The sequence below is a fragment of the Haliotis cracherodii genome, unplaced genomic scaffold (assembly GCF_022045235.1).
Source record: "Haliotis cracherodii isolate W230 unplaced genomic scaffold, xgHalCrac1.p SCAF_3, whole genome shotgun sequence".
NCBI classification, from domain to species: domain Eukaryota; kingdom Metazoa; phylum Mollusca; class Gastropoda; order Lepetellida; family Haliotidae; genus Haliotis; species Haliotis cracherodii.
Genome location: NW_027266286.1, coordinates 63504072 through 63516237, shown reverse-complemented (window position 1 = coordinate 63516237; position 12166 = coordinate 63504072). Strand labels below are relative to the sequence as shown.

At 39.5% G+C, this 12166-nt stretch overlaps 1 protein-coding gene across 1 annotated transcript in view; it reads right to left on the bottom strand.

The window, feature by feature from the left end:
- LOC139473671 (uncharacterized) overlaps positions 1-12166 on the bottom strand; it is a 48252-nt gene that overhangs the window by 28965 nt on the left and 7121 nt on the right. The window contains exons 2-6 of the mRNA XM_071256366.1: positions 7910-8181; positions 5692-5790; positions 4406-4680; positions 941-1145; positions 261-355 (exon numbers count right to left, since the gene is read on the bottom strand). Coding sequence (XP_071112467.1) covers positions 261-355; positions 941-1145; positions 4406-4680; positions 5692-5790; positions 7910-8162 — 927 coding nt within the window. The 5' untranslated portion in view covers positions 8163-8181. The remainder of the gene's footprint in view (positions 1-260; positions 356-940; positions 1146-4405; positions 4681-5691; positions 5791-7909; positions 8182-12166) is intronic.

Genomic DNA, 12166 nt, shown 5'->3' with positions numbered 1-12166 from the left:
TATTGCAACGTGTTTAATTGATGTTTTGTAGAATAGTTCAGTAGGAGTACTTCATTCACTGACATGTTATGGGAAATATCACGAGATCAATAATGCAAATAAAAATGCAAGAATTCAATGCCGAGTGAGGACAAGTGAGAAGACGTGCAATGTACATGTATAAAGTTTTACAACATTCCTTTTAATTAAAGGTAATTTCATTAAATAGATGACTCACAAAGTAATAATAAAAGCTGATTTAAGTTCAAGTGTATAATTACCTCAATGTCCACTGATATATCCTCCTCGTTCCCGTCCATTAAAGTAATATTCAGTTGTCCACTGTCCGGTATAATCATTACTTGAGGATGCCCGACTACCAAAGAAAACAAAAAGAAAAGAAAACTGCAACATTACATATACAATATTCTGGAGAATGTTCATAAAACTGTCTTAGAGGTCAATTAGCGTTAGTTTAAGTAAACGTTTACTTTCGTTGTTTTTCTTTTCGTGGCTCCTATTTCATACGAATGCAGCTCCAAGAGTTCAATGTACAGAGATGCGTAAGAGTCACAACGATAAGAGTGAAAATGATGTAATGACATTTTTAACAACATTTCACTTATATCAGGCTTGCATAAATATTACAACGTCATAGTGTTCGAGTGAGTCAGTATGGTTTTAGCTTTTAGCAATATTCCAGCAGTATCAAGGCGGGAGACACAAGAAATGGGCTTCACACATTGTACCCATGTCGGGAATCGAACCCGGGTCTTCGGCGTGACAAGCGAACGCTTTAACCACGAGGGTACCCGACCGGTACTGGGTTTTACAAGCTTAACGTGTGTCTGAAGACCTCGACCTTCGGTCTTTGATTGTACAAGCCAATTCCACTAGTAACTTCCCGTACATGCCACCAACTGATTGAAAACCAGAACTTTCGGTGGTATACAGAAATTACCTTTTAGACTGTAGCTCACAGTGTCGTCATCTAAAACGCCGAAGACCTGCGAAACATTGACAAGGAATGGGCCGTCTTCTTCAGCCACGTTCACAACGTAGGTCATTGTCGTCATGCTCACTTCTGGAGCAGTGTTAAATGTGACACTGAATACTATTGAAGCACTTCTTGGATGCAGGTCATTCTCCTTGGCAATCAATGTGACCTAAAATGGAACAACACCAATTAAGACTTCACTATTTCGAAGACATAATGAAACTGACAAAATATAGTACATTTATAACCTGAACGTCATCTTTCAGAATTAAGTAATATTTAACGTTTCGTTCAGAACTATGTTTCACAAATAGTGATGGCAAAAGGTGTTTGAGAAATGTTGAGCGTATCCTGCCCCACTGGGGTTTACCAATACGGATTTCGTTAAGGAAATAACAATATGTTTAAACCAAGCTTGCCTTTAATTGTGTTTTGGTACGCTTCCCGTATGTTTACCCCTAAGTTTCCTAAGCGAACCATTTCCCCTTGATTTGGGACCCAAGCGAAGCAAAGGTCGCTCCCATGTCACCTCAAACGTTAAAGATGGTACTTGTTGGCGGCGTAGTATCTCAGTGTGCTAGCATTATAGAACCGGCATGAGTCTAGGCGAGGACAATCATACCACCCCACCCCACCAAACCCAACACACACGTGGATACGCGTGATGATATAAATTCAAAAAATTGGAACGCGTTCTTTTGTTTAATTATTCATAGAGGAATTGTGCCTTGAAGGCTTTGTTTGTTCGTTTGTTATCTAACGCCGCACTCAGCAATATTCCAGCTATATGACGGCGGTCTGTAAATAATCGAGTCTGGACCAGACAATCCAGTGATTGAAATCATGAACATCGATCCAAGCAATTGGGATCGATGACATGCATCAACCAAGTCAGCGAGCCTGACCACCCGGTCCCGTTAGTCGCCTTTTACGACAAGCATAGTCATCTTTTACGGTTTAGAACGCAACATAGCTACATAGACACACTATTTTAGATGTCATTAATAAATATATTTCTCGCATATACTTTCCACTGACCACCTCCGTGGCCTAGTGGATAGAGCGTCTGCCCGGAGAGCAATTGTGCCAAAAGACGTTAAAAGATAGTATTTGTTGGTAGGTTATTGGGATACTTGTAGGTTATTGTGTATTCAATGCACCGTGCATATTCGAGATGAATAAATTATATCGTCAACTTGAGCGTGCACATAGCCGTGATGGGAATGTTTTGTTATGACATCGACAGTCACATGTTTCAAGTTTCAAACGTATACAAATGTCACACTCGGGCGTGCCAAAATACTATAATCATGGGTCGAAACACATTTTGTTTCTTGTTGCAGTTTCGTTCGTGTGTGTGGTGGTGATATTCTTAGTAGCACCAATCCATTAATTTGTAACTACCACAGAAGTTGCGGGTGTCGACTTTTGTCACAAGCATCTGGTACCATCACTATTTGTTGGCAATCAATACACACAGGCTTATGGTATGATCGGAATCGTACAATTGACAATGCTATTATCTGAAATGACTTATGGTCATGAAAAATATTTCATCGCTTTTGTTAGCGTGCACTGATGTGTAAATCACATTTTGTACCGTAGATGAACTGCAAAAGTCATGTAATTATCACGTTTTATATTTGTAATGTTTAGTTAATTACAAAGGTAAACATAACTATTTCTAAGGAGTAATTGAGTAACTATTATTTAACACCGCATCCGCACACGTGTAGCTAATCCTCGCAAGGATTCTGGCTCAAATTCAACTGAGTCAAGTGGAATTGGGTGTACCGTTATTTTGAAAACTGTTGAACTTCTCTTATTGGTGAAATTCACTCAAATGAATTCTATTCACTTTTCTAAGCATGGTTAAATGTGTATAATTGTTTATATTGTAACCTGATCAATATGTATATTTAATATTTGACAAGAGCTTGAATTCATGGAACCACGGCTACCATGATTATTATAATAACTCGTCTGCGAGCGTCTGCACGTGCATGTATATTTGTATGTGCGATGTGCTTGTGTAATATTCTATTTGGCATTATATTCCCCAATAATCCATAGGTTAGTGGAAGGAGGGGAAGAAGCGGACAGATCTGTACAACACTAGTATGTTAATGTATTGATTCTTCTCCCGTCTGTCATACCTGTACAGACCCTGAAACAAATATATCCAATACAGCTCATGCAAGTCTATAATAATGGGCATGTCTAGATCACAGTCTCTGGGCTCCTTTCCATTATATCTTAAAAGATAATTTATGAAGTGGTTGTTTTCTGTAAAAAATGTTAATCTTAGAGACAAGATGTGAGTCTAATTATTCTCCAGAGCTCTAGATATGTTGCATATTTGCGTAAAATGCACAAACTATATATGAAAATCACCATGGAGTTGCTTACGTACAGATACATATGGAGAAATTAGATAAGCCAACAGTATTACAACATTGTGCGTCATTACCAAATGTAGCTTTTCAGCTTACGTACAAACGGTTTTTTCCAGGTCTTTTCTTAATGACTAAATCAGGGATCATGTATACTAGAACCCTTCTGTAGTGAATAATGCACAAATGTGCAACATCTCGCTCATTGTGACGTAGACATGTGTCACTGTTATGACGTTATACAACAGACGAACAGAGTCTTGCTAATCAACTCTTCAAACTTTAAACAGCGAGAAGTGTAATTATTTTCAAAAAGGTCCACTCATCAGTTTACAAAACACAACAGACTGGAAGAGAGCAATAATATATTGAATACCTAAACACAACTACCAATACCCAATGCGAATGATAACACATGAGACGTGAACACATTTGAAGCATTACAAATTTACAAATATTTCTCCACTTAAGGCAGTGTCCATATTTCAAACCCTTGGAAACTTAGAAAGGTGACACATCAGCATATATTCCAATCTAAAACCACACTGGAAATACTCTTTGATTAAGTATTTACTGGTGTATGAAGTTTTAAATTCCTGAGGGGCGGTCGGGTAGCCTAGTGGTTAAAGCGTTCGCTCGTCACGCCGAAGACCCGGGTTCGATTCCCGACATGGGTACAATCATATGTGAAGCCCGCCCTGATATTGCTGGAATATTGCTAAAAGCGTCGTAAAACCATACTCACTCACATACTTTAACTTCATGCCTGGACATGTCTGCAAATCCGGCCATAGCAACCAATACAATGGTGCTTATGCACACGGCAATATACGATGATCATGTGTTTCAAAGGTGTAGTTTCATATGGAATACACGCCCAATGTTAGTTCATATCGGGAAACATTTGCACATCCGGCTATTTCATGCATTTCCTGCTGTATTTGCGTTTGTTTCAATGGTGTAAAATCCTGCTTTTCGTCCAGTGATTACTAAACATACGGAGGTATTAACACAGGAAATTAGACTTGTATCTTACTTTTGAAACTGGTTTGTCTGGAAAGTTCAAATTGTTGATTGTTGAGTTGACGTGGATACAGGTTTGCCACAGCCGGTAGTCGAGGTTGAGACAAAACAAATTTACGACCTCTTCTTCAACGATCTCGAACTCGATGGAATCGTCCTTGTCGTAACAGTAGGAGCTTGTATTGGTATAGTACATGTCGAGACACACTATAGGCTTCTTTCTGTTTCGCATGTCGAGCTTGTAAGTGAGGGGGTGGACTCCTGGCTTACACTGTGGGGCTGTAGACCCTGTAACCCAGACATTTCGCATTTTTATTTAATTCATTTCCATGACAACTACTGTAACGACAGAACCACCTGCAAATACGGATACAGATTATGTAAAGTTCCCTGGTAATTGGGGTCTCTTTCCTGAGTGGCGGGCGCTACCGGTAGGGCAGGCACGTGGTGTCATCACAGATGTTCACTGATCCGTTCACATAATTTTCCGCACTATTTTGCCTTTTACTTTTGGAATCTATGTCGTTGGTTAATCGAGACTGGTTATTCTCTGGCGTTCACGTTATATATTTTTACTTGTCTATTACAATGTATTTTGAAATAATTATTGGAGTGAGTTATTGAATGTTTTGTTGTTCATAGCCAACAGTAACAGACTTTTTCAGCAAATGCACACTGTTTCTACCAGCTTTCCAGCACACTTTGTTCCTACCGATTGGACTATTGCCTGTATAAGCCTGGAGTGGGTAAAGCACGACTCATCAGTGGTAGCATCGAATCTAGACGTCAGGATGCGCTATATGTCAGTCGTCCCATGCTTGTCGAAAGAGGCGACTAACGGGATCGGAGGTCAGACTCGCTGACTTGGGTTGATGCATGTCATAATGTCCCAATGCTATTGCGTAGATAAAGGCTCATGATGTCTCTGTATTGTCTGGATCAGACAAGATTATTTACAGAGCACCGTCATATGGCTGGAATATTACTGAGCGCGGAATTAAACAAAATACAAGATAAAAATCAGACAGTCACAGCTAAGAGTTATCTTCGTGGCCAGTCATCATATTGTTTTAAGGATCAGGAACCATCCAATCCGTTTTCAGTGTTTTGATTTGTACATGTACATTTAGAAGCTCTAAAACTTACACTGTTACTGTTCGAACAAAGGATTAGCGTTCTCATTTAAAGGGGTTTAACATTGTTCATTTGATGTATGCATTGACATAATTTGAATTGGCATTAAAGTATACACATAAGAAAGTCGTCAGCAATTCATCATACAGATCTTTATCTGAATACCTGAGCTGTCTGTGAGGCTCACACACTTGTCGTACACGCAATGCTCATTGTTTCCACATGGCCGCCCTCCACACTTTATGCTGTATTCACACCGAGAGCCTGCAAGGGAAGGAATCATTGAAACAGTGTAACCACGGGTTGAGGTTGGAACAATCCATGATAGTTGCGATGACATTGAGTTATTATGACAACGATAGGTCATCTTTGTATAAGGCCTATCCCAGCGACCATCCCTCCCTCAGTATAGTCCCCTTGCCTTTGGCCCCTGGTCTATCCCTCCAACCAACACCACCAACATCCCCAATCGAAAAGGTAAACATTTTATCATTTTAACATTACATAATTTACTGTGATCACAATTGATAATATCAATGATAACGTATCAATTGTTACCATATTAAAGTATTACATATTTACGTATGAAGTAAAGTATCATTGATAATTTTACAATTGTCAATAAGAAATAATAAAACGTGAAAATGTTTACCAATTATTTAGGTGATGGTGGGGAGGGAGGGAGTTGACATTGACCTGGTTGTATTGTGGAGTAGGGAGTGGGAAGTGTAGCCTAGACTGTCATCTTAAGGTCAACTCTTCTATCTTTCTACATGACCGTACCGTCTCTACTACATGGCGTTATGCTTCCGATAGTACAATGAGTATGTGAACCATTTCCACTATCATAACTACTAGCGCACTACTGCTGCTGAAACTACTACTTTTGCTGTTGTTGTTGTTGTTCCTGCTACTAGTACTGGTACTGCTTCTGTTGTTGCTCCTACTGCTAGTACTGGTACTGCCTCTGTTGTTGCCCCTGCTACTAGCAATAGTACTGCTTCTGTTGTTGCTCCTGCTGCTAGTCCTGGTACTGCTTCTGTTGTTGCTCCTGCTGCTAGTGCTGGTACTGCATCTGTTGTTGCTCCCGCTGCTAGTGCTGGTATTGCCTCTGTTGTTGCTCCTGCTGCTGGTACTGGTTCTGATTCTGTTGTTGCTCCTGCTGCTAGTACTGGTATTGCTTCTGCTGTTGCTCCTGCTGCTAGTACTGGTTCTGATTCTGTTGTTGCTCCTGCTACTAGTAATAGTACTGCTTCTGTTATTGCTCCTGCTACTAGTAATAGTACTGCTTCTGTTGTTGCTCCTGCTGCTAGTGCTGGTACTGCTTCTGTTGTTGCTCCTGCTACTAGTACTGGTACTGCTTCTGTTGTTGCTCCTGCTACTAGTACTGGTACTGCTTCTGTTGCTGCTCCTTCTACTAGTAATAGTACTGCTTCTGTTGTTGCTCCTGCTACTAGTAATAGTACTGCTTCTCTGTTGTTGCTCCTGCTACTAGTACATCTTGTGCTCCTACTTGCTCCTACTGCTGGTACTGGTACTGCTTCTGTTGTTGCTGGGGGGCACGGGTGGCCCAGTCGTCTAATGCGCCGCGATTCGCTGTGCGTTGCGTCCCCTGGACACACCAGAAACCTATGAGTGTGGGTTCGAATCCCGGTTCACCTCGATTATGTTTCTAGGTTTGTCAGCACCATACCCGTGCTTGTGGGTTTCACCGAAGTGGTAAACGTGTGATACATGCATCACTTCGAGCTTTCCTCCCACATTAAGCTGACACGCCGTGATATAACTGGAATAATGTTAAAATCAGCGTTAAACCCAACTCACTCTTTTGTGCTTCTGCTACTAGTAATACTACTACTTCTGTTGTTGCTCCTGCTGCTAGTAATAGTACTGCTTCTGTTGTTGCTCCTGCTGCTAGTAATAGTACATCTTCTGTTGTTGCTCCTGCTGCTAGTAATAGTACTGCTTCTGTTGTTGCTCCTGCTGCTAGTAATAGTACTGCTTCTGTTGTTGCTCCCTTACAATAATGTTACAACTACTACAACTACTGCTACAACTACTAATACTATACTACTACTCCTACAACAACTACAACTACTACACATACTACTAATGCTACAAATACTACGAGTACTGCTTCAACTACTACTACTACTACTTCTACTGTGTCTACTACTTGCAGTACTACTACAAGTACAACTTCTACTACCACTTCTATTACCATAATTATAACTTTTATTATTACTACTACTACTACTTTTTTCTACTACTTCTACAACTGCTACATTTATCACGACTACTATTACTGCCACCATTTCGTCTATTACCTTTAGGCTCCCGTCATTACATGTAATCCACCTGAATCCAGTTCAAAATTACATACCTGTGAAGCTAGGTGTGCACACACAAACGGTATGCTCTATGTCCAGATCATTGCTACACTCCCAGTCCTCCAGTTCCCGACAAGTGCCATTGTTCAGACAGGTGTCGATTCTGCATAGAGGTTCAGCGGTTGTGAATATGGAATCATACGCCAACTCCGACTCGGGCGTCGTTGACTGCGTCGTGATGACGCTAGCGTTGATGAGAAACGCCAACACTGCCAACCAAAGAGCTGAAGGGTTTCCTGGTTTCATCTTTCAGATCGTCATTGGCCTGCAAAGTATATATGAATGGTGAAATGTATAGTTAAACGTAATGTTACTGTTATTTGATTCTCTTTATGAATTAGGTAATAAGTCTGCATGACCAAAGTATGCTCAATTCATGTTCTATAACATCCTTGAACAACGCAACATATTATGATCATATAACTGTAACAGTAACAACACAGTAGAAATGCTGAATGCATGTTCCAGAGGTTTCAACTTCTTGTGTCAAACTATTATATTTGATCAAGACCAATTGTTGTTCAGTCCAGAATATCGATGTTCCAGTGCATTATGTTTCAGCTTCAGCGAGGTATATTTCCGGAGACCCTAACGCGATTCCACTTTGCAGTATTTGAGGTGTTCAAGATGACACTAAATATGCCTGTTTGGTTGTGTTTGTTTGTTTGTTTGTTATGCTTATATAATCGGAAAACCATCACAGAAAATCGCATTACATACAACAGTTATTAAATGGTTATTAAACAGTCCGAAAACCATGCTTATGTTTCAAATCCCCATGCATCAATGTCACCAACACAGGGTCAGTTTAATGCAAATTGACAGGAGGCAATTGTACAGGTTTCGAAATTCACAATTTTAACTCACCAAACATAACATAAACCTGGTAAAAGATGAGTACTACTTAATGACTTTTGAAATATTGCCATGAAACAACCTTTCTTAAAATTGGAACCTATATCCATTTTCTGACGAAACATTCATTTGTTCATTGTTAGCATCGTGTGACTCAGTACCTACGATCTGGAGAAACTCAGTCTTCTTGTACCAACCTTTCAGCAGATATCGGCGGGACCGTACATATTTTTCAAAAGCAGGAAATATCTTATTTTGAATTTGCAAACGACATTTAAAGATGAATGAAAAATAAAGGTAGAGTCATTGTCAGAACGCAGGGTCATGCAGTAGGTTATATGTTCCTCTGTCAGGTGGGCTTATGGTTCAGATAATGTGTTGTTGTGTCTGATGGTTGAAGGTTTAAGTGACGTGTTCATGATTATGTTCTGTGGGCTCATGGCTAAGATTATACTACATAATCCACATATATCATGCATGCTCTATTACACAGTTTCACAGCTGCTGTATTACAGCAACAGTATCCCATGTTTCAAAGTTGCTGTATTACTTCCACAATATCCGATGTGTCATAGTTGCTGTATTACATCAACAATTTCCAATGTTTCACAGTTGCTGTATTACTTCCACAATATCCCATGTTTCAAAGTTGCTGTATTACATCCACAAAATCCGATGTTTCATAGTTGCTGTATTACTTCCACAATATCCCATGTTTCAAAGTTGCTGTATTACATCAACAATATCACATGTGTTGTATATGCTCTTTTACATCAACAATATCACATTTGTCATAGTTGCTGTATTACTTCCACACTATCCCATGTGTCATAGTTGCTGTATTACATCCACAATGTCACATGTGTCGTATATGCTCTTTTACATCAACAATATCCAATGTTTCACAGTTGCTGTATTACTTCCACAATATCCCATGTTTCAAAGTTGCTGTATTACATCAACAATATCACATGTGTCGTATATGCTCTATTACATCAACAATATCCAATGTTTCACAGTTGCTGTATTACTTCCACAATATCCCATGTTTCAAAGTTGCTGTATTACATCCACAAAATCCGATGTTTCATAGTTGCTGTATTACTTCCACAATATCCCATGTTTCAAAGTTGCTGTATTACATCAACAATATCACATGTGTCGTATATGCTCTTTTACATCAACAATATCACATTTGTCATAGTTGCTGTATTACTTCCACACTATCCCATGTGTCATAGTTGCTGTATTACATCCACAATGTCACATGTGTCGTATATGCTCTTTTACATCAACAATATCCAATGTTTCACAGTTGCTGTATTACTTCCACAATATCCCATGTTTCAAAGTTGCTGTATTACATCAACAATATCACATGTGTCGTATATGCTCTATTACATCAACAATATCCAATGTTTCACAGTTGCTGTATTACTTCCACAATATCCCATGTTTCAAAGTTGCTGTATTACATCCACAAAATCCGATGTTTCATGGTTGCTGTATTACTTCCACAATATCCCATGTTTCAAAGTTGCTGTATTACATCAACAATATCACATGTGTCGTATATGCTCTATTACATCAACAATATCCAATGTTTCACAGTTGCTGTATTACTTCCACAATATCCCATGTTTCAAAGTTGCTGTATTACATCCACAAAATCCGATGTTTCATGGTTGCTGTATTACTTCCACAATATCCCATGTTTCAAAGTTGCTGTATTACATCAACAATATCACATGTGTCGTATATGCTCTATTACATCAACAATATCACATGTTTCATAGTTGCTGTATTACATCCACACTATCCCATGTGTCATAGTTGCTGTATTACATCCACAATGTCACATGTGTCGTATATGCTCTATTACATCCACAATATCCCATGTTTCAAAGTTGCTGTATTACTTCCACAATATCGAATCGGTCATAGTTGCTGTATTACTTCCACAATATCCGATGTTTCACAGTTGCTGTATTACATCCACAATATCACATGTGTCGTATATGCTCTATTACATCAACAATATCCAGTGTGTCATAGTTGCTGTATTACATCAACATTATCCTATACGTCATAGTTGCTATTCTACACCCATAATATCACATGTGTCATAGTTGCTGTATTACATCCACAATATCACATGTGTCATAGTTGCTGTATTTCATCTACAATTTCACATGTGTCGTATATGCTCTACTACATCCAAAATATCCAATGTGTCATAGTTGTTGTATAACATCAACATTATCTCAGACGTCATAGTTGCTGTACTACACCCATAATATCCCATGTGTCATGTATGCTGTATTACATCCTCAATATCACATGTGTCATAGTTGCTGTACTACACCCACAATATCCCATGTGTCATGTGTGCTGTACTACACCCACAATATCCCATGTGTCATGTGTGCTGTACTACACCCTCAATATCCCATGTGTCATGTGTGCTGTACTACACCCACAATATCCCATGTGTCATGTATGCTGTACTACACCCACAATATCCCATGTGTCATGTGTGCTGTACTACACCCACACTATCCCATGTGTCATGTATGCTGTACTACACCCACAATATCCCATGTGTCATGTGTGCTGTACTACACCCACAATATCCCATGTGTTATGTGTGCTGTACTACACCCACACTATCCAATGTGTCATGTGTGCTGTACTACACCCACAATGTCCCATGTGTTATGTGTGCTGTACTACACCCACAATATCCCATGTGTCATGTATGCTGTATTACACAACATTATCCCATGTGTCATGTGTGCTATACTACACCCACACTATCCCATGTGTCATGTATGCTGTACTACACCCACAAACTCTCTGGTGTCATGTATGCTGTATTACACAACATTATCCCATGTGTCATGTATGCTGTACTACACCCACAATATCCCATGTGTCATGAATGCTGTATTACACAACATTATCCCATGTGTCATGTGTGCTATACTACACCCACACTATCCCATGTGTCATGTGTGCTGTACTACACCAACACTATCCCATGTGTCATGTGTGCTGTACTACACCCACAATATCCCATGTGTCATATATGCTGTACTACACCACATTATCCCATGTGTCATATACATTGTATGCTGTACTACACCCACAATATCCCATGTGTCATATATGCTGTACTACACCCACAATATCCCATGTGTCATGTATGCTGTATTAACCGTCAATACCCTATGTGTCATATATGCTGTACAACACCCACAATATCCCATGTGTCATACATGCTGTATTAAACCAACAATATCCTATGTGTCATGTATGCTGTATTAACCGTCAATACCCTATGTGTCATACATGCTGTACTACACCAACAATATCCCATGTGTCATACATGCTGT